General features: G+C 40.4%; 1 protein-coding gene across 22 annotated transcripts in view; it reads right to left on the bottom strand.

Moving 5' to 3' along the window:
* The window catches only part of LOC118824489 (protocadherin gamma-C5-like), a 216,995-nt gene that overhangs the window by 112,194 nt on the left and 80,180 nt on the right, over window positions 1–24,621 (bottom strand). For 2 of the 22 annotated variants that reach the window (XM_036594686.1, XM_036594695.1), the window contains exon 1: window positions 21,340–24,174. The exons of 14 other annotated variants lie outside the window; for them this stretch is intronic. In XM_036594686.1, the coding sequence (XP_036450579.1) occupies window positions 21,340–23,796 (2,457 nt within the window). In that variant the 5' untranslated portion in view covers window positions 23,797–24,174. Of the gene's footprint in view, window positions 1–147; window positions 3,073–4,388; window positions 7,424–8,336; window positions 11,337–12,319; window positions 15,844–21,339; window positions 24,175–24,621 lie in introns of those variants that run through there. 6 more of the 22 variants (XM_036594684.1, XM_036594694.1, XM_036594688.1 and 3 more) reach the window with 4 other exon arrangements.

The raw sequence follows: 24,621 nt of genomic DNA, 5'->3' as shown, positions 1-24,621 counted from the left end.
TATATGATTCGGAAAAAAAAGAGTTATCTTATGTTTGCAACAAATAAAACGGTATTGAAGAACATGTGCAGTGCCTCACGAGTGGGCCTTCTTGAAGACAATATGCAAGACATGCAAAACATACATTCATAATTATTATGCCCTTACCAGTTCTGGAGAATCAGTACCTTCCAGGAATATTTTTTCCTTCATTGCACGCTGCATAGTCTCTGTAAAGCTCGGGTCCACCACTAAAACACTCTGTCCACCAAGTGTAGAATATTTACAGTCGCTTTTCCTCGAGTTTGTCGTCATACAAACGTCATAATTGTACATGTGCGGCAGAGTTCCAGTAACTCCTGTGTCTGCGTAACCGGGTGGATAGTACGGAATCACTGGGAGATTGGACTGATAGAAAATACGAGACTGTCTCCATCTGTAGATCTTCACTGATATTATAACTACTACAGTAGTAATGAAAAGGAAAGAAACAGCAGCCAGAGCTAAAACTAAGTAAAAAGTCAGGTTATCGTTGTATTCTTTGCTGTGCGTAAAGTCCGAGAACTCCGAGGCCACTTCAGGGAAACTGTCCGCTACAGCTACATTGATGTTGACTACAGCTGAGCGAGACGGCTGTCCGTTATCCTCCACAACAACAGTGAGCTTCTGTTTCACTGCATCTTTATCAGTGACCTGGCGCACAGTCCGTATCTCTCCATTCTGTGGGCCCACTTCAAACAGCGCCCTGTCTGTGGCTTTCTGGAGTTTGTAGGAGAGCCAGGCATTCTGTCCAGAGTCCACATCAACAGCCACCACTTTAGTCACCAGATAGCCAACATCTGCTGAACGAGGCACAATCTCAGCCACCACAGAACCACCAGTCTGTACTGGGTACAGAACCTGAGGAGCGTTGTCGTTCTGGTCTTGGATGGAAACAGTCACTGTCACGTTGCTACTAAGAGGTGGGGAGCCTCCGTCTTGAGCTCTTATATGTACAACGAACTTACTGAGTTGCTCGTAGTCGTAGGCACGCATAGCACTTAAGATCCCTGTGTCTGCGTTGATGGAGATGTAACTAGAAGCAGGTGATCCATTTATCTGCGTTTCCTCTAGAATATATGAAACTCGAGCATTTTGGTTGGAATCCATATCTTTAGCCGTTACTCTGCATATTGACACACCTGGGGAATTGTTCTCCATAACATTGGTGTAGTAAGTGCTTTGAGAGAAAACCGGAGCATTATCATTTATATCGGACACTTTTATATTTAATATCTTTGTAGTTGAAAGTGGTGGGCTGCCAGAGTCCACTGCGGTCACAGTAATGTTGTAATCGGAAACTGTTTCTCTGTCTAACGCCGCGTCTGTCACAAGCGTGAAGTAGTTAGTAAGCGATGACTGTAGCCTGAATGGCACATTTTGGTTTATACTACACGTGATCTGTCCGTTTAGATCAGAGTCGCTGTCTTTGACGTTTAAAACAGCCACTGTTGTGCCACTCGGGGCATCTTCGGATATGGGGCTGGACAAAGACATGACGTTTACCACCGGCGCGTTGTCATTAGCATCAATAACCTCCACAACCACTTTACTGGAATCTGCTAAGCCACCTTGGTCCTCAGCTTCGACTCCAATCTCAAACATCTTGTTTTTCTCAAAATCAATCACACCTACAACAGAAATCGAACCTGAGTTCTCATCCAGACTAAATAGGTCTCCCATGTTTCCCTTTAAATTTGAAAACGTATATCTTATTTGCCCATTCGAGCCTGTGTCCGCGTCAGTGGCGTTAACGGTAGTTATGTACGTGCCTTTTGGCGCATTTTCCATTACTCTCGCTCTATAGACGGACTGATTGAACACGGGCGCATTGTCATTAGCATCCAGAACAGTTACTTCTATTCTAACAGTGCCAGATCTTTGCGGATTGCCCCCGTCGACTGCAGTAAGAGTGAGATAGAGCTGCGGATGCTTCTCTCTATCTAATGGCTTCTGAAGCACCATCTCCGCATATCTAACTCCATCCGGGCGCGCGTGTTGTTTTAAAACGAAGTTGTCGTTCGGAGTTAAATGGTAATTCTGAAGAGCGTTTACTCCCACATCCGGGTCCTCTGCACTCCCCAACACGAAGCGAGCCCCTGCCGTGGCAGACTCGCTGATTTTAAATTTCATCTCTTCTTTGTTAAACAGCGGCGCGTGATCATTCACATCAAGAATCTCGACGGTTACACGATGTAGCTCGATCGGGTTTTCCAATATAAGCTCAAAGGTGAAGCTACAAGGCGTAGCGTCGCCACAAATCTGTTCACGGTCTATTCTTTCACTGACGAGCAAAAGCCCTTTGTCTCGCTCCAGTTCTATATAATGACCGTTGTCTCCCGTCACGATACGAGCTCGACCTGCTCGAAGCCTTTTCATATCCAACCCCAAATCCTGAGCTATGTTGCCTACAACTGATCCTTTCTTCTGCTCCTCTGGAATAGAGTAGCGAATTTGCCCCTCAGTAGATGATAAAGCACAAGCAAAGAAGCACAACAGTACTTGCCAGCGCATACGCAAACAGAACTGCCATCTTGCCCTCCTGGATGCGAGTAATCCTCCCTTTGAAACACTCATTGCTCGAGCTAGTCCATAAAAAACATAAGAAAATCACCACGACGCCTTGCAGAAAACAGTAAGCTTCAAAAGCATGAAGAAAAATTGCAGTGCCTCCCTTCCGTCTGTCGTGTCCACTCCCCTTCTGAATGAATGTGCTGCTCACAGGCTCGTAATAAGGGTAACATTTACTAAAGACCAACAGCGGCACTCAGAGACCAATACATGGAAAGACAGCACCAGGAACGCCCAAGAAAAATATAGAAAATTATGTAGGAGAATTAAAATAGTTAATAGAGATAAAGGAAATGAATTAGAAATCAAAATGTGTAATTCACAAATCTAAAATCTCGAACCAAAATCAAGCTCAGTAATAACATATGTATTAAACTCTGTCGCTGTCCAGGATGTGGTGCTGAAACATTTGGGGGAAGAAAATAGATAATTTTATCACACCAAAACTTATGAGATCATAAGTCCTGGCAAACAAACCAAAATTAATATTATTATTATTATTATTATTATTATTATTATTATTATTACTAGTAGTAGTAGTAGTAGTAGCGTTGTTGTTGTTGTTGTTGTTGTTGTTATGACGCTCTTAAAGAAGCTGGTTCTTCAAAGATTATTTAGCGAAGACAATGGTCCTAGAAAGAACTATGAACGCCCAAAGAACCGTTTGCATGCTTATATATATATATATATATATATATATATATATATATATATATATATATATATATATATATATATATATGTGTGTGTGTGTGTGTGTGTGTATATATATATATATATATTTTTTTTTGCATGGTGAAATGGTGCTTCACCTTGATGGAAAATGTATTGTACATGGTTCTGTATAGAGCTCTTTTGAAAGGGTTCTATATCGTAAAAAAAGGGTTCTGCTATTACTGGAATGTCAAGCTTGTTACAATAGCAGAACCACTTCATATTGAACCACATACAAAGCATTTTCCATCAATCTGAAGAAAAACTTCACCATGAAGAGAAACAAGTAAGCATGCAAACGGGTCTTAGAGTGTTTATGGTTCTATACAGAACCATTGTCTGTTCTAAAAAAACATCTTTTTAAAGAGTGTAATAGAAGTGGTGGTGGTGGTGGTATTAATAATAATAATAATAATAATAATAATAATAATAATAATAATAATGCACAAAATCATGTAGTATGTTTTACCAGTTTTGGAGTAACTCCAAGGAGTAAATAGTTATGTTCCTTCATTAATTCACATCTAAGACTTTTTCTAAAACTTTGGTCAACTACTAAAACATTTTTTATGTCAGATCATGGAAAACTTAGTCACCACTCCTCAAACCATTTCTCATTAAGGCATCATAATTAGAAAAATAATATTCCAGTTGTAGTAACTTCCGTGTCTGCGTAACCGGGCTGATAGTACAGAATAACTGGGAAATTGGATGTGTCCAGAAAACATCATTGCATCAATATGTAGATATGTAGAAAAATATGTATATCACAAATTAAATGCAAAGTCTATATCACTTCAAACTTCATCAAAGTTGTTTTTGTCCAAAATTGGAATAAAAAATCTATTAAATAAGAAGCTAGGATGAGTAAGTGGAAGGCGCCAAGCAGACATTAGAGTACTCAACTCTAGTCACAAAGGATGTGATCATAAATCTAGCATTTCTGAAAAGAAGAGTGCATTGATGACGTAAGCTCTACTGCAACCATATGACGTTCATTATAGCTAGTATGTATATGAAAATGACACAAAAGGTACATGAAAACTTCTAAAACACTGATCCACAATGCTTAAGCACTCCCTTACCAAATCAGGAGAATCCGGGTCTTCCAGAAGATTTTTCTCCTTCATCGCGCGCTGCAGAGTCTCTGAGAAACTTTGGTCCACCACTAAAACACTCTGTCCACCAAGTGTAGAATATTTACAGTCACTTTTCCTCGAGTTTGTCGTCATACAAACGTCATAATTGTACATGTGCGGCAGAGTTCCAGTAACTCCTGTGTCTGCGTAACCGGGTGGATAGTACGGAATAACTGGGAGATTGGACTGATAGAAAATACGAGACTGTCTCCATCTGTAGATCTTCACTGATATTATAACTACTACAGTAGTAATGAAAAGGAAAGAAACAGCAGCCAGAGCTAAAACTAAGTAAAAAGTCAGGTTATCGTTGTATTCTTTGCTGTGCGTAAAGTCCGAGAACTCCGAGACCACTTCAGGGAAACTGTCCGCTACAGCTACATTGATGTTCACTACAGCTGAGCGAGACGGCTGTCCGTTATCCTCCACAACAACAGTGAGCTTCTGTTTCACTGCATCTTTATCAGTGACCTGGCGCACAGTCCGTATCTCTCCATTCTGTGGGCCCACTTCAAACAGCGCCCTGTCTGTGGCTTTCTGGAGTTTGTAGGAGAGCCAGGCATTCTGTCCAGAGTCCACATCAACAGCCACCACTTTAGTCACCAGATAGCCAACATCTGCTGAACGAGGTACAATCTCAGCCACCACAGAGCCACCAGTCTGTACTGGGTACAGAACCTGAGGAGCGTTGTCGTTCTGATCTTGGATAATAATATCCAAAGTCACGTTCGTGCTGAGAGGAGGAGAACCGCCGTCCTGCGCTTTCACACAAACCTGAACATTCTTCATTTGCTCATAGTCCAAAGAGCGCACTGCGTAAACCACTCCACTATCAGCATTAACGGACACATAAGAAGAAACAGGCGACCCAGCTACAGTAGTTTCCTCCAGAACATAAGAAATACGCGCATTTTGGTTCGAGTCAGCGTCATGGGCGCTCAACGTGAATATGGATAAACCAGGAGAGTTGTTCTCGTTTACACGAGCAGCATATGAACCCTTTAAAAATCTTGGAGGATTGTCATTGACATCAGACACTTTAAGGTTCAAAGATTTCGTACTGGACAGCGGAGGAGACCCTGAATCCGTCGCTGTTACAGTGATGTTATATTGTGGAACAAGTTCACGATCAAGAGCAGCATCTGTCACTATAGTGTAATAGTTTCGTAAAGAAGACTGCAATCTGAATGGTGTGGGTGGATTAATGGTGCAGCCAACCAGCCCATTGTCTCCGGAATCTAGATCTTTTACGCTCAATATTGCTATAGTCGTACCAAGAGCAGCATCCTCAGCCACTGGGCTTGAAAATGACATCACACTAATAGTAGGTAAGTTATCATTAATGTCAATTAAATCGACTACGACTTTTGCAGAACCTCCTAACCCTCCTTGATCTTTAGCCTCTATCCCTATCTCGTATTTCTTTGCCTTTTCGTAATCAAGAACACCGGACAACGTTATCACACCGGTATTTTCATCTAAATGAAATATTTCTGCAACATTACCTTTCAGATTAGCAAAGCTGTATGTTACCACGCCATTAGGTCCACTGTCTGCGTCACTCGCATTAACAGTTGTGATATATGTTCCCTTATGTGAATTTTCAGCAACAGTGGCTCTATATACAGACTGATTAAATACTGGTGCGTTGTCATTTGCGTCTAACACAATAACCTCTATTTTTACATTACCTGACCTTTGTGGGTTTCCTCCATCGACCGCTGTGAGAGTAAGAGAAATATGAGGACTTTGCTCTCTATCTAAAGGCTTCTGAAGCACCATTTCTGCGTATTTAACGCCATCAGGTCCTGAGAGCTGCTTCAGGACAAAATTATCGTTTTGTGAAAGGACATAATTCTGGAGAGCATTAACACCAACGTCAGGGTCATCTGCGCTGCCGAGCAAGAAACGCGCTCCTGGCGTGGCCGATTCGCTTATTTCGAGATTAATTTCCTCTTTGGGAAACGTTGGGGAGTGATCATTCACATCCAGTATTTCCACCGTTACGTGATGCAGCTCCACAGGATTGTCGAGTATGATTTCGAGCGTGAAGCTACAAGGCGTGATTTCAGCGCAGAGCTGCTCTCGGTCTATTCTCTCATTTACAACCAGCGTCCCTTTGTCTGTTTTGAGCTCCGTGTATTCAGCACTCTCTCCGGACACGATGCGAGCCCGGCCCGCGCGCATTCTTTTAACATCCAGACCCAGATCATGAGCGATATTCCCGATTAGCGATCCTTTCTTCATTTCTTCTGGAACAGAATAGCGAATCTGAGCACTGATGGTCCAACAGGCATAAACGATCACGACGAACAATACTTTCCATTGGAGCACGCGATGATAAGGCTGTTTATCAGAGAAGGAGACCGAAAGCCTTTGATTCCCGCTGTTCACGACCATTTTTACGACGTAGGACAAAAAGTGAATCTATTTAGAAATAAAATAATGACGACTTATGGTAAAATTCATGAAATCATAACGTCTGTTTCATTTCCCTCAAGCAATGGCTGCCTCTCTCATCGACACTCCTCTCTGCATCTACCCACGTCATGAGTGCAGCCTAAATAAACGGAGGGAGTGCTTGTAAGACCAATCTCTATTCATTGATCAACAGCGGCCCTTAGAGTTGAAGCAGTGGAATAGCATTGCCATATAAAATGCCATCTAAGTTGTTTTTTAACGGCTGAAAATTAAAGTCAGTTTTGGATGTGTGTGTGTGTGTGTGTGTGTGTGTGTGTGTGTGTGTGTGTGTGTTATTTTATTTCAAGTTAAACGACAAGAAAATTAAGTTTCTAGATTCTTTTGTCCAAGTAAAAGTGCCATCATATGTTTTTGCTCTATAGGAGCTGTCCAGACGTAGTGGTACTGAAATGCTCGCAGGAATAGGATAAAGGAACCAAAAACACGCTTCATTTAACTATCTTGTCCAGCCAAAAACGGTCAATATATTTTAGAAAGAGCAAAACGACAAACAGTGTTAATGTAACAACAACACCTTTAAGATGTTTTCTAAAATATAATTACAATGATATACAATCTATACCAAAACTAAATTTCAGATGTCTGAGTCCTTTTTCTCTCTAAAACTTGTAAATAAAATGTTTCTTTAAAAGAAAAAAAAACGTGTAAAATATTATTATTATTATTATTATTATTATTATTATTAATATTATTATTACAGCGACAATTGACAGGGAAAATATATGCTAGAAAAATATTCTAGACTGTAATAAGCAGCGATAAGTACTCGCTAAAGCAGTTCGCTGCCACTCACGTCAAAACTACGTTTGAGCAAAAAGTTGTTGCTTGAGAAGAACAGCTTTCGTAAAGAAAGCAAAACATGAAAAGGAAATGAAGAGCAGCGGCATTATTGAAAGGTCAATCTAATCAACAGCAAAGGTAAACTGAAAATGAGGGTAATAAAAAGCATAGACTCTCATTAATCTACATTGTGCCCTCACCACCAGTACCATTCACCACACACACGCGAAAGACAACACGACAAAGTGCAATTGAAATACGAATAACTTAAATTGTCCCTACCAAGTACGGTGAATCAACATCTTTAAAAACCTATTTTCCTTCAGAGATCGCCGCATAATTGCATATTTCCATTATTGTAGTATTATGAATTAAAAAAAAAAAATGAAGAACAAGTCTCAAACTGTCGATGCCTTAGTCAAACTAAGGCATCAACAAAAGTACTCTCATTTGAGCAAAATGCACTAGCAATGAAAAATGTTAGTCAAACGTTCAGGTGAAGGCTGTTTAGGGGCTTCATAGCATATTCATATGCGTTGAATAATATACAGATAACATCATAATAGAATATAGACTAGGGGAAGAAAACGGCAAAGAAAAAAATACGCAGAAAGAGATTTAGCTCGCCCTTACCCCTGTTGGAGACTCATCAGGATCTTGAAGTAATTCCTTTTCCTTCATTGCGCGCTGTAGAGTCTCTGAGAAACTTTGATCCACCACTAAAACACTCTGTCCACCAAGTGTAGAATATTTACAGTCACTTTTCCTCGAGTTAGTCGTCATACAAACGTCATAATTATACATGTGCGGCAGAGTTCCAGTAACTCCTGTGTCTGCGTAACCGGGTGGGTAGTACGGAATAACTGGGAGGTTGGACTGATAGAAAATACGAGACTGTCTCCATCTGTAGATCTTCACTGATATTATAACTACTACAGTAGTAATGAAAAGGAAAGAAACAGCAGCCAGAGCTAAAACTAAGTAAAAAGTCAGGTTATCGTTGTATTCTTTGCTGTGCGTAAAGTCCGAGAACTCCGAGGCCACTTCAGGGAAACTGTCCGCTACAGCTACATTGATGTTCACTACAGCTGAGCGAGACGGCTGTCCGTTATCCTCCACAACAACAGTGAGCTTCTGTTTCACTGCATCTTTATCAGTCACCTGGCGCACAGTCCGTATCTCTCCATTCTGTGGGCCCACTTCAAACAGCGCCCTGTCTGTGGCTTTCTGGAGTTTGTAGGAGAGCCAGGCATTCTGTCCAGAGTCCACATCAACAGCCACCACTTTAGTCACCAGATAGCCAACATCTGCTGAACGAGGCACAATCTCAGCCACCACAGAACCACCAGTCTGTACTGGGTACAGAACCTGAGGAGCGTTGTCGTTCTGATCTTGGATAATAATATCCAAAGTCACGTTCGTGCTGAGAGGAGGAGAACCGCCGTCCTGAGCTTTCACACAAACCTGAACATTCTTCATTTGCTCATAGTCGAAAGAACGAACTGCGTAAACCACTCCACTATCAGCATTAACAGAAACATAAGAAGAAACAGGCGACCCAGCTACATTAGTTTCCTCCAGAAGATAAGTAATACGCGCATTTTGGTTCGAATCAGCGTCATGAGCGCTCAACGTGAATATGGACAGACCAGGTGAGTTGTTCTCATTAACATGTGTAGTATAAATCGTCTGTTGAAACTTCGGAGGATTGTCATTGACATCAGACACTTTAAGGTTCAATGATTTCTTACTGGACAGTTGAGGAGACCCTGAATCCGTCGCTGTTACAGTGATGTTATATTCTGGAACACGTTCACGGTCGAGCGCAGCATCAGTCACTATAGTGTAATAATTTCGTAGAGAAGACTGTAATTTAAATGGTGTAAGTGGATTAATATTGCAGCTAACAAGACCACTGTCTCCGGAATCTAGATCTTTTACGCTGAAAACTGCTATAGTAGTGCCAAGGGCAGCATCCTCAGCCACTGGGCTTGAAAATGACATCACACTTATAGTAGGTGCGTTATCATTTACGTCAATTAATTCGACAGTTACTTTTGCAGAGTCTCCTAATCCTCCCTGATCTTTAGCTTCAATGTCAAACTCGAATTTCTTTGATTTCTCATAGTCCACAAAACCATTTAATGTTACAACACCAGTTATGTCATCTAGCTTAAAGATTTCGCCAATATTACCTTTTATGTCAGCCAAACTGTAGGAAACCATGCCATTAGTCTCGCTGTCTGCGTCACTTGCTTTAACAGTTGCAATATATGTTCCCTTTGGCGAATTTTCTGCTATAGCTGCTCTGTAAACTGTCTGGTTGAATACTGGTGCGTTGTCATTTGCATCCAGAACAGTGATTTCAATTCTTACACTACCTGATCTCTGTGGGTTTCCTCCATCAACCGCTGTGAGGGTGAGTGAGAGACGTGGTTCTTGTTCTCTATCTAAAGGCTTCTTAAGCACCATTTCAGCGTGTTTAGCCCCAGCTGGTCTCGCGTGCTGCTTGATAATGAAAAAATCATTTGTTGACAGGATATAATTCTGGAGAGCATTAACACCAACGTCAGGGTCATCTGCGCTGCCGAGTAAGAAACGCGCTCCTGGCGTGGCCGATTCGCTTATTTCGAGATTAATTTCCTCTTTGGGAAACGTTGGGGAGTGATCATTCACATCCAGTATTTCCACCGTTACGTGATGCAGCTCCACAGGATTATCGAGTATGATTTCGAGCGTGAAGCTACAAGGCGTGATTTCAGCGCAGAGCTGCTCTCGGTCTATTCTCTCATTTACAACCAGCGTCCCTTTGTCTGTTTTGAGCTCCGTGTATTCAGCACTCTCTCCGGACACGATGCGAGCCCGGCCCGCGCGCATTCTTTTAACATCCAGACCCAGATCATGAGCGATATTCCCGATTAGCGATCCTTTCTTCATTTCTTCTGGAACAGAATAGCGAATCTGAGCACTGATGGTCGAAAAGGCAGAAACGACCACGACGAACAATACTTTCCATTGGAGCACGCGATGATAAGGCTGTTTATCAGAGAAGGAGACCGAAATCCTTCGACTCCCGCTGTTCACGACCATTTTTACGACGTGAAGACCTAAATCGAAAGTTAATCTATTGGAAAACAAAATAATGCCAAGACGGCCGAAAACAATGTCTGCCTCGTCTCGCCCTCTCTACATCTGCCCACGTCATGAGCACAGCCTAAATAAATGGAGGCAGTGCTCGAGACCTTTTTCAGATTAACCTTCATTCATTGACCAACAGCGGCGCTCAGAGTAAAAGACGTGTAATGACATTATTAACTCAGTAACAAGTAAGAAACAAGAAACAAACAAAAAACGCTGATTCAATGTGTAAAAGTGACTTAGCTATAATAATAATAATAATAATAATAATAATAATAATAGCAGTATTTCATGACTTAATTATAGCATAAATTCTATTCACACATATAATTTGGGTTTCCTCTAAATGACCAAACAATGCAATCTATCCTAGTGATCATAATAATATTATATCTTCAGCAGTGGTTCTCAATTCTGGAGGAGCACCCCCTGTCCTTCATATTTTGGTGTTTTCTTAGCTCCCAGCTTACATCTCTTCCTAATTTGAAGCGGTATGTTAGAGCAAAGACAATAGTTCTATATAGAACCATTAGTACTCAAAGAACCACTAGCATGCTTAACCCCGTGAATGACCAGTGCCCACCGGTGAGCCCAGAGTTATATTACACACTTCTATACCCCAAGAATAGTTCAGCCAGTTTGAATTGAAGTCCATGTAGTTATAATAAACTATACGCCTTAGAATGTGATAACCCTGGTATTTTAAGGGGATAAATGGCCCTCTGCATGGTGAAACTGTTCTTCAGATTAATGGTGAATGTGTTGTAAATAGTTCTATAAAGCATCAAATGGGGTAATTATATTGTTTTGCTTTGCATTGTTGCAAGCTTGACATAGTCCCATTAACAATACCCTTTTTATTCAGAAGCATTTTCAAAAAGATTTTAAATAGAATCATATAGAACACATTCCCCATCAATCTGAGGAATCATTTAAACATACAAAGAGTGTTTAAAGCATGAAAAAGTTTCTTTGTGTGTACATAGTACTCTATAGAATCATTGTCTTAGGTAAAGATCACTTGAAGAACCATTTTTTTTAAAAGTGTACAACAAATGCAACAGCATGCATAAAAGTACGTTGTCCCTGTTAGTTTGTCGCTGTCCAGCATTAGTGGTGCTGAACTACTGTCAAGTGAAAGTGAACTTTGAACAAAATACACATAAATATAGCATAAAGGCAACTGTCCATAGATATGCTAGACAGACACAAAAACACACAAATAGGAAAGACAAATATTGCAAGTGGTATAGAAAAGATCTTGCACATTATATTTAAATATATAATTAATGTACAGTGTAATGGAATGTAAAATTAAATGTACTGGACAAATTGTATTTTTAAAATAATATCACTGTTCTGCTACTGATTAGAAAACACTTTCTATAATTGTCTGTTCAGTTCAGAAAGACAGCTACGGATCATAAGGCGCATTCCAAGATTAGTTTAATAAATCGTAAACTCTGGCTTGTCCTTACCGATTCTGGCGAATCCTGATCTCCTAAGGAGTCATTTTCCTTCAATGTGCGCTGTAGAGTCTCTGCAAAACTCGGGTCCACCACTAAAACACTCTGTCCACCAAGTGTAGAATATTTACAGTCACTTTTCCTCGAGTTTGTCGTCATACAAACGTCATAATTGTACATGTGCGGCAGAGTTCCAGTAACTCCTGTGTCTGCGTAACCGGGTGGATAGTACGGAATCACTGGGAGATTGGACTGATAGAAAATACGAGACTGTCTCCATCTGTAGATCTTCACTGATATTATAACTACTACAGTAGTAATGAAAAGGAAAGAAACAGCAGCCAGAGCTAAAACTAAGTAAAAAGTCAGGTTATCGTTGTATTCTTTGTTGTGCGTAAAGTCCGAGAACTCCGAGACCACTTCAGGGAAACTGTCCGCTACAGCTACATTGATGTTGACTACAGCTGAGCGAGATGGCTGTCCGTTATCCTCCACAACAACAGTGAGCTTCTGTTTCACTGCATCTTTATCAGTGACCTGGCGCACAGTCCGTATCTCTCCATTCTGTGGGCCCACTTCAAACAGTGCCCTGTCTGTGGCTTTCTGGAGTTTGTAGGAGAGCCAGGCATTCTGTCCAGAGTCCACATCAACAGCCACCACTTTAGTCACCAGATAGCCAACATCTGCTGAACGAGGCACAATCTCAGCCACCACAGAGCCACCAGTCTGTACTGGGTACAGAACCTGAGGAGCGTTGTCGTTCTGATCTTGAACAATGATTGTCACCATAACTTCAGAACTTAATGGAGGGGATCCACCGTCTCGCGCTGTCACGTTAAAGGTCAGACTCTTCATCTGCTCATAATCAAATGACCTCACAGCATGTATAACTCCGCTATCTGAATTAATGGACGCTAAAGTACTGACTGGGTTGCCCATTACGTCACTGTCCTCCAAAAAATAGGACAATCGCGCATTTGGGCCCCAGTCAGCATCGCGTGCTTTAACGGTCAGCACAGCCACACCTGGTGAATTGTTTTCAGTAATAAAGGTTCTGTACTGATCAGAGTCGAAAACGGGTGCGTTATCATTCACATCTGAAATCTTAACATTTAGTGTTTTATTACTGTGTAGAGCTGGACTTCCTCGATCGCTGACAAATATAGTTATGTTATATTCAGCAATATTTTCTCGATCAAGAATGTCATCAGTAATCAGTGCATAATAATCAGTGAGTGATGACTCTATTTTAAACGGTATATTTTCATTTATTTTGCACTGCACGACTCCGTTTTGACCAGAATCTGCGTCCTCTACATTAATAACAGCTACAGTGGTTCCTACTGGAGAATTCTCAGCGATGTTGTTAGAAAATGACATGAGCTGAATGGTGGGAAGATTATCGTTTACATCAACAATGTCTATGATCACTTTACACGTATCTGCAAGACCTCCTTTGTCCTTTGCTTCGACATTTAATTGATAGCTCTTCTCTCTCTCGTAATCTAATATATCTAATGTTGTAATTTCTCCTGTTTCCCAGTTTATCCCAAAAAGATTCCTGGCTTTTTTACTCGCCTGAGCAAAAGAATATGAAACTTCTCCATTTACACCTTCATCAGCATCAGCAGCGCTTACTGCAGTTAGGACTGTACCAACTGGAGAATTCTCCTTCACTTCGGCTTTATATATGGACTGTTTACAAACTGGAGTATTATCATTAACGTCTAATACTGAAATATGAATTCGAACTGTGCTCGATTTTTTAGGTGATCCTCCGTCGTATGCAGTGAGAACTAATTGTAGCTGATCGCGTTCCTCTCGATCCAGTTCACGCTGCAAAATCATTTCTACGTTCTTTTGACCATCGAGCTGGTTATGTACTTCCAGCTTGAAATTATCAGTAGGGCTCAGCGCAAAGCTTTGTATTCCATTAATACCTACGTCCATATCTACAGCGCTGTCTAATGGAAAGCGTTTTCCTGATGCTGTACTTTCGCTAATTTGCAAATTTACAGTATCTTTAGGGAATATGGGCACATTGTCATTTATATCTTGAACCTCAACTGTGATTCGATGAAGCTGAATTGGGTTTTCAATGATCAGATCAAAGCTGAAGCTGCAGGGCGTTGTTTGCTCACAGAGCTCCTCTCGGTCTATCCTCTCCTTCACTACCAGAGCGCCTTTGTCTCTGCTCAGTTCCACATATTGGCGACCGCCCTTTGTTACAACTCGAGCTTTTCCTGAAATCAGTCTACTTATCTCGATTCCCAAATCCTTGGCGATGTTTCCCACAAAGGATCCCTCTGGCATCTCCTCCGGGATGGAATACCGCGCTTGGCAAAAGACGACGTCCATCCCGTAAAGACAGAGAAAGAAAAACACGGTCTGCCATTTTAACGGCATTGTAGATCTCCGACGATGCTGAAAAACGACACGCGAGCGCAAATAATCCACACAGAAAGCCATGTTTTCATCCAGCGAAAGGTAAAAGAAAGTAAACGTGATTTTTTTAAACAAACTAATAATCTCCCGAGATTCAGGCTTTTCAAAGACGAAAAGAAGAAACGCTGATACCTCCTTCAGAAATTCGTCAGTATGAGACTGTAGGAGGGACTATGGCGGATTTTCACGGTGATCTTCACAACTGTTATCCAATAGCGGCACCTAGAGTATGAATTCTGACAGTGCACCTGTATTTTCTCCTTGTGTTTTCTGCAGTGCTAAACTGTGCACTCCAAAGTCTCTAAGTGACACAGAAAGAACCATAACGTATCCAACAATTCCTCCGCAACATAAAAGTGTCCACCCATTCATTCACAATCTCAAAATGTCATTGGATATTTTGCGCATAATATAAGCCGCTAAAGTTATTAACAACTTTGCATGCATTCAACAAGACGTTTTAAAGGTTATATACAAAGAAACGGCGCACAAATGCTGAAGTGAATGAAATTCGACACATTTCAGCACTAAGGAGAAGAACAGCGCCAGCAACTTCAATAAGGAGGGGGTTCTCTATGTAACACTTTAGATCACAGGTCAACCTTAAGCCATGCATTTCTGAGTACAACAATCTTCAAGAACTTTATGACCTACAAGCAAATCATTATAAAGATCAGCTTGAAACAGCATGAAAATATTGTTATATTTAACTCTGTCGTTAATTCAGCAACGTCAGTTTCTTATAAAATATAATTCGGAAGTAGCGGAGACAGGAAAGGTGTTGTGAAATAGTTTAAGATGTAACACTTCTAATTTTCTTGGCACTCACACTGATTTAGTTTACATATTTGAACTGATGTGCTTTAAATCAGCAATTTCTCTAGTTTGATTTCAAGTGAAAAATATATGCTATTCTCAGACATACATGCTAAAAAAAGTTTAGCAGTAGATAATTTATTAATTAATTTGATTTAGTTCTAAATCGTCTGAAGCCTTCCTCTATTTTTAACTAACACAAGTATACAGTGTTATGTGCTTGGAATGTTTTGGTGTAAAGTAATAGGTTCAATGAGAGTGTTTAGCCCGTTTGTTTCCTGTTTCGTATATATAAGAAAAGGAAGTAAACTGTCCTTTACATATGTACCTCAATAAATGATTTGATATCACTTTCCTATTGAGTATTGTTAATGAGTGTACATGACAACTACATAAGTTTGTCATGACAGCTGACATAACCCCTATTAACATGTTTATAAATGTTTCTTCCAATAAGCACCATGTGTCATAAGGGCTACTTTAGCTAACTTTGGTGAAAATTGGGAAATGTGACATTTACAGCGGGAGACGCCATTTGGAATGAGCATTTATAAGTCCGTATGTAGGGTTGTGTCAGTTGTCATGACAAGCTTATGTAGGTGACCTCATGAAGCGAACCATACAGTGAAGTTTTACCAATTATTTTATAATCCACTTACTGTTACTTCCTTCGCCTCGGTGGGGAAAGTTGTAATAACAGAACTCTATGTATTTAAAACAAGCTTGCTCGTTTTGTCAGTATGCAGTAGATTTCTACACGATTCTAAATTTGTTCTTCTCTGTGTTTCCAGGAGACTGATTTTGTAGCTATCATAATTATTTATAATGTCCTACTAAAATTAACACATGTAATAATTGTCCATTCATCTAAAGCTTAGATTAAAATTTGGACTTTCTCCTTCACCAGTATTCTGAGATTTAGATTTTTACTTTTGGTAGCCATTTTCCAGGGTTTTAGGACTCTGATCTAGGACTTAATAATACATGAATACCAACATATTGCTCATTATATCATGCTGCCCTAAGGGTATGTCACACCGCCAACTTCGATGAAATTTTAAATGTCAAATATTAGCAAATACTTTGGTTCTAGAGTTCATCATCGAAGTTAAACAAAATAAGACACAAGAAATGATATGAGATGACGTCTACAGCAATATATATATATATGAGTCAAAACCAATTAATTACCACAAATAAATTAAACAACTACCTACCATTTCCGGAGATACTGCATTTTCCAGTAATTCCTTCTCCTTCATCGCGCGCTGCAGAGTCTCTGAGAAACTTTGGTCCACCACTAAAACACTCTGTCCACCAAGTGTAGAATATTTACAGTCACTTTTCCTCGAGTTTGTCGTCATACAGACGTCATAATTGTACATGTGCGGCAGAGTTCCAGTAACTCCTGTGTCTGCGTAACCGGGTGGATAGTACGGAATAACTGGGAGACTGGACTGATAGAAAATACGAGACTGTCTCCATCTGTAGATCTTCACTGATATTATAACTACTACAGTAGTAATGAAAAGGAAAGAAACAGCAGCCAGAGCTAAAACTAAGTAAAAAGTCAGGTTATCGTTGTATTCTTTGCTGTGCGTAAAGTCCGAGAACTCCGAGACCACTTCAGGGAAACTGTCCGCTACAGCTACATTGATGTTGACTACAGCTGAGCGAGACGGCTGTCCGTTATCCTCCACAACAACAGTGAGCTTCTGTCTCACTGCATCTTTATCAGTCACCTGGCGCACAGTCCGTATCTCTCCATTCTGTGGGCCCACTTCAAACAGCGCCCTGTCTGTGGCTTTCTGGAGTTTGTAGGAGAGCCAGGCATTCTGTCCAGAGTCCACATCAACAGCCACCACTTTAGTCACCAGATAGCCAACATCTGCTGAACGAGGCACAATCTCAGCCACCACAGAGCCACCAGTCTGTACTGGGTACAGAACCTGAGGAGCGTTGTCGTTCTGGTCTTGAACAATGATTGTCACGATAACTTCAGAACTTAGTGGAGGGGATCCACCGTCTCGCGCTGTCACGTTAAAGGTCAAACTCTTCATCTGCTCATAATCAAATGACCTTACAGCATGTATAACTCCGCTATCTGAATTAATGGACGCTAAAGTACTGACTGGGTTGCCCATTACGTCACTGCCCTCCAAAAAATAGGACACTCGCGCATTTGGACCCCAGTCAGCATCGCGTGCTTTAACGGTCAGCACAGCCACACCTGGTGAATTGTTTTCAGTAATAAAGGTTCTGTACTGATCAGAGTCGAAAACGGGTGCGTTATCATTCACATCTGAAATCTTAACAGTGAGTGTTTTATTCCTGTGTAGAGCTGGACTTCCTTGATCGCTGACCAATATGGTTATGTTATATTCAGCTATATTTTCTCGATCAAGAATGTCATCAGTAATCAGTGCATAATAATCAGTGAGTGATGACTCTATTTTAAACGGTATATTTTCATTTATTTTGCACTGCACGACTCCGTTTTCACCAGAATCTTCGTCCTCTACATTAATAACAGCTACGGTGGTTCCTACTGGAGAATTCTCAGCAATGGTGTTAGAAAATGACATGAGCTGAATGGTGGGAGGATTATCGTTTACATCAACAACGTCTATGATCACTTTACATGTGTCTGAAAGACCTCCTTTATCCATTGCCTTGATATTCAATTGATAGCTCTTTTCTGTCTCGTAATCTAAGAGATTTAACAACGTTATGTCTCCTGTTTCCGAATGTATATCGAAAACATGTCTTGCCTCTTCACTGGCCTGAGCAAAAGAATACGAGACCCCCCCATTTACACCTTCATCAGCATCAGCAGCGCTTATTCTAGTTAAAATTGTACCAATTGGAGAATTCTCCTTCACTTCGACTTTATAAAGTATCGTTTCACATACTGGTGTATTATCATTAGCATCTAACACAGAGATATGAATTTGAACTGTGCTAGATTTTTTCTGCGAACCTCCATCGTAGGCAGTGAGAACCAATTTTAGCTCACTGTGTTCTTCTCGATCTAGCTCATGATGCAAACATCATTTCTACATATTTTTTACCATCTGGCTGGTTATTTATTTCCAATTTGAAATTACTGGTGGGACTGAGAGCATAACTTTGAATTCCATTCATACCTACGTCCATATCTACAGCACTGTCTAAAGGAAAGCGTGTCCCAGATCCTGTATTTTCGCTGATCTTCATATTTACAGTAGTTTTCGGAAATTTTGGAGCATTATCATTTATATCCTGCACCTCTACTGTGATTCGGTGAAGCTGAATCGGGTTTTCAATGATCAGATCAAAGCTGAAGCTGCAGGGCGTTGTTTGCTTACAGAGCTCCTCTCGGTCTATCCTCTCCTTTCACTACCAGAGCGCCTTTGTCTCTGTTCAGTTCCACATACTGGCGACCGCCCTTTGTTACAACTCGAGCTTTTCCTGAAATCAGTCTACTTATCTCGATTCCCAAATCCTTGGCGATGTTGCCCACAAAGGATCCCTCTGGCATCTCCTCCGGGATGGAATACCGCGCTTGGCAAAAGACGACGTCCAACCCGTGAAGACAGAGAAAGAAAAACACGGTCTGCCATTTTAACTGCATTGTAGATCTCCGACGATGATTAAAAACGACACAAGAGCGCAAATAATCCATTTATCGAGTCATGCAATCCACCAGCGACAGTTACGGTAAAAAGTAAAAGTGATTAGGAAAAATGAATCAATGACTGCACCAGATACAAACGGTTCATTGCAGAGAAAAGAATGAAAAATACCTCCTACATTAAAAGTGTCAGAGTGAGACTGTAGGTGGGACTATAGCGGGTTTCCACTTTAGTCTCACTATTGTGGTCCAATAGCGGCCCTTAGAGTATAAACTCTGGAACTGCACTGCTCTAAGAAAAGTACATCCTGCATGTAGATTATAACTAGTTATGAAAAAACTAAAAATATTCTGCAGTGGCAAAGTATGTACTTTAGACGTTCTGAATGAAACAGAAACATAATAAATCAAACACCATTTGCATTTTGTTTATATGTCCATTCTAAACATCATAAGTTACTTCAGGCATTTTTCTCATATGCTAAATCAAAATTTTGGACAAGCTTAGCGGAGACTATTAAAATATATACCACTTCAAAGAGTCAAACAGATCAAATTTCTGTCACAGGGAGCGTTCAGCATTTCAGCACTATAGAAATGAACAGCGCCAGTGACAGAGTAAAATTAAGAACCACTTAGTAAGCACGTCTGAGGAAGAAGGACAATGTGAAGTGTCTTTCACCATTTCAGTCAGCTTTATAGAAATATGTAAGTCATATTTTGAATAATTTTGATTTGAAACCATGCTTTTCTGTGCACAAAATGCTTCAACAATATTCTAAAACTGAAATATGTGTAACGTGACAGAACCAGTCAGACGTTCGTGGTTAAAAAGGGTCAAATCCGAAAAGACAAAAGACAACAAAGGGCAAATATAACAAAGGCAACCAGATCCACAAAGAGCAAAGGCAAAAAGGCGAAGTCAGAAAATCCAGAAAAATACACAATAAGGCAAAACAACAATCAGGAAACGTTCAGTAACTCTACTGGGAGAAGCATTTCCTCGCAAAGTAACTAGTTTAAAGCGCGGGCTTATAAACCAAACTAAGACCGGTCACATGAGCAACAGAGCAGGTGCAACAGATCAAACTTCAGGTGACTGTGAACGGTGATTGGTGGATTGCAGAAGTACAACATTCACGAGATGTACAAAGGGATTCTGGAAATGGAGTTCGTGTGTGAGTCTAATCCAGAGGGATGCGTGACATTATGATGTAGAAGCAAATAATAACAAATCAGCAGAAAGAAAATATGCTAATCACGAAGCACTAAAATCTATCATATAATTAACTACATCGAACTATTCAACGAAATAACCAAATGCATATTCTTTCCGCTGGATTAGGAATTATTTTTTATGAATGCCAAAAAGAGGCAGACAACGTACATTCATGTATTAAAATAAAGGAATAAATAATTAAAAAAAAAATAATAAAAAAAATAACTTGTTCCCTTAAATGATGAGGGCCCACTGGCGAGCACAAATTGTAATACAATCTTTTACAACCTAAAACAAGCTCACCCAGGTTGCTTTGAAGTCACGTAATAAGCCTGAGATTTTAAGGGTTTAAAACTTAACAATGTGAAATAAAACAAAATAAATAACGGTCAAAGTTCTGGGGAACAATATCTTCAAAATATTTTATGAATGCATTTATAAGCCACTACATGGCATATATAATACCTCAGAAAGGCAGCTTGTATAATTGTTTATAAATGTTTATACTTATATGCCAAAACAGTACAAAACAATATTACGATGTTATGGTATATGACCAGGTGTACATCAGGGTAAATATTTATTGGGTATAAACACTTCAGTAAAGCCTGTAACAGGCAAAAATAAAACTCTTTGAATAGTAAAAGTGAATTACAACATTAACGTCTACAACGTTCTTGTAAACAAATATAATGTGTCATGAAATCTGACTTTAGAAATTCTGCTTTATAAAGAGCTACATGTGCAAGTAAAACTACTTAAAACCTTACACAGGCTTATGTCATGCACTATAATGCTTCACGTATGCCTTAGAATATCGTATGACTGTACTAGCAACACGGGATAATTTGGAAGTGTAAAAAAAAAAAATATATATTAAAGTGGCAAACGTTCAGCAGACTTAATAAATCACAGAATATAAACAAAGTTATGTCCTACCGTTTCAGGAGATTCTGGATTTTCCAGTAATTCCTTCTCTTTCATCGCGCGCTGCAGAGTCTCTGAGAAACTTTGATCCACCACTAAAACACTCTGTCCACCAAGTGTAGAATATTTACAGTCACTTTTCCTCGAGTTTGTCGTCATACAGACGTCATAATTGTACATGTGCGGCAGAGTTCCAGTAACTCCTGTGTCTGCGTAACCGGGTGGATAGTACGGAATAACTGGGAGACTGGACTGATAGAAAATACGAGACTGTCTCCATCTGTAGATCTTCACTGATATTATAACTACTACAGTAGTAATGAAAAGGAAAGAAACAGCAGCCAGAGCTAAAACTAAGTAAAAAGTCAGGTTATCGTTGTATTCTTTGCTGTGCGTAAAGTCCGAGAACTCCGAGACCACTTCAGGGAAACTGTCTGCTACAGCTACATTGATGTTCACTACAGCTGAGCGAGACGGCTGTCCGTTATCCTCCACAACAACAGTGAGCTTCTGTTTCACTGCATCTTTATCAGTGACCTGGCGCACAGTCCGTATCTCTCCATTCTGTGGGCCCACTTCAAACAGCGCCCTGTCTGTGGCTTTCTGGAGTTTGTAGGAGAGCCAGGCATTCTGTCCAGAGTCCACATCAACAGCCACCACTTTAGTGACCAGATAGCCAACATCTGCTGAACGAGGCACAATCTCAGCCACCACAGAGCCGCCAGTCTGTACTGGGTACAGAACCTGAGGAGCGTTGTCGTTCTGGTCTTGAACAATGATTGTCACCATAACTTCAGAACTTAGTGGAGGGGATCCACCGTCTCGCGCTGTCACGTTAAAGGTCAAACTCTTCATCTGCTCATAATCAAATGACCTCACAGCATGTATAACTCCACTATCTGAATTAATGGACACCAAAGAACTTACTGGGTTGCCCATTACGTCACTGTCCTCCAAAAAATAGGACAGTCGCGCATTTGGGCCCCAGTCAGCATCGCGTGCTTTAACGGTCAGCACAGCCACACCTGGTGAATTGTTTTCAGTAATAAAGGTTCTGTACTGATCAGAGTCGAAAACGGGTGCGTTATCATTCACATCTGAAATCTTAACAGTGAGTGTTTTATTACTGTGTAGAGCTGGACTTCCTTGATCGCTGACAAATATGGTTATATTATATTCAGCTATATTTTCCCGATCAAGAATTTCATCACTAATCAGTGCATAATAGTCAGTGAGTGATGACTCTATTTTAAACGGTATATTTTCATTTATTTTGCACTGCACGACTCCGTTTTCACCAGAATCTGCGTCCTCTACATTAATAACAGCTACGGTGGTTCCTACTGGAGAATTCTCAGCAATGGTGTTAGAAAATGACATGAGCTGAATGGTGGGAGGATTATCGTTTACATCTAGAAGGTCAAAGACAACTTTACACGTATCTGCAAGACCTCCTTTGTCCTTTGCTTCGACATTTAATTGATAGCTTTTTTCTCTCTCGTAATCTAATAGATCTAATGTTGTAATTTCTCCTGTTTCCCAGTTTATCCCAAAAAGATTCCTGGCTTCTTTACTAGCCTGAGCAAAAGAATATGAGACCTCTCCATTTACACCTTCATCAGCATCAGCAACGCTTACTGTAGTTAGAATTGTACCAATTGGAGAATTCTCCTTCACTTCGACTTTATAAATAGACTGTTTACAAACTGGTGTATTATCATTAACATCTAATACTTTAATATGAATTCGAACTGTGCTCGTTTTTTTAGGTGATCCTCCGTCGTAAGCAGTGAGAACTAATTTTAGCTGATCGCGCTCCTCTCGATCCAGTTCACGCTGCAAAATCATTTCTATGTTCTTCTGGCCATCGAGCTGGTTATGTACGTCCAGCTTGAAATGGTCAGTACGGCTAAGCGCATAGCTTTGTATTCCATTAATTCCTACGTCCCTATCTACAGCGCTGTCTAAAGGAAAGCGTTTCCCTGATGCTGTACTTTCACTAATTTCTAAATTTACAGTATCTTTAGGAAATATTGGAGCGTTGTCATTTATATCGTGCACCTCAACTGTGATTCGATGAAGCTGAATCGGGTTCTCAATGATCAGATCAAAGCTGAAGCTGCAGGGCGTTGTTTGCTTACAGAGCTCCTCTCGGTCTATCCTCTCCTTCACTACCAGAGCGCCTTTGTCTCTGCTCAGTTCCACATATTGGCGACCGCCCTTTGTTACAACTCGAGCTTTTCCTGAAATCAGTCTACTTATCTCGATTCCCAAATCCTTGGCGATGTTGCCCACAAAGGATCCCTCTGGCATCTCCTCCGGGATGGAATACCGCGCTTGGCAAAAGACGACGTCCATCCCGTAAAGACAGAGAAAGAAAAACACGGTCTGCCATTTTAACTGCATTGTAGATCTCCGACGATGATGTGAAACGACAAACGAGCGCGAATAATCCACACAGAAAGCCATGTTTTCATCCAGCGAAAGATAAAAGAAAGTAAACGTGATTTTTTTTAAACAAACTAATAATCTCCCGAGATTCAGGCTTTTCAAAGACGAAAAGAAGAAACGCTGATACCTCCTTCATAAATTCGTCAGTATGAGACTGTAGGAGGGACTATGGCGGATTTACACGATGATCTTCAGAACTGTTGTCCAATAGCGGCACTTAGAGTATGGATTTTGACACTGCACCGGCATTTTCTCCTTGTGTTTTCTGCAGTGCTAAACTGTGCACTCCAAAGTCTCTAAGTGACACAGAAAGAACCTTAACGCATCCAACAATTCCTCCGCAACATAAAAGTGTCCACCCATTCATTCACAATCTCAAAATTTCATTGGATATTTTGCGCATAATATAATCCGCTAAAGTTATTAACAACTTTGCATGCATTCAACAAGACGTTTTAAAGGTTATATGCAAAGAAACGGCGCACAAATGCTGAAGTGAATGAAATTGGACACATTTCAGCACTAAGGAGAAGGACAGCGCCAGCAACTTCAATAAGGAGGGGGTTCTCTATGTAACACTTTAGATCACAGGTCAGCCTTAAGACATGCATTTCTGAGTATAACAATCTTCAAGAACTGTATGACCTACAAGCAAATCATTATAAAGATCAGCTTGAAACAGCATGAAAATATTGTTATATTTAACTCGTCCTTAATTCAGCAACGTCAGCTTCTTATAAAATATAATTCGGAAGTAGCGGAGACAGGAAAGGTTTTGTGAAATAGTTTAAGATGTAACACTTCTAATTTTCTTGGCACTCACACTGATTTAGGTTACATATT

The sequence above is a fragment of the Colossoma macropomum genome, unplaced genomic scaffold (assembly GCF_904425465.1).
Source record: "Colossoma macropomum unplaced genomic scaffold, Colossoma_macropomum, whole genome shotgun sequence".
NCBI lineage: Eukaryota > Metazoa > Chordata > Actinopteri > Characiformes > Serrasalmidae > Colossoma > Colossoma macropomum.
The sequence above is the reverse complement of the archived record's forward strand: the minus strand, read 5'-3'. Positions and strand labels throughout refer to the sequence as shown.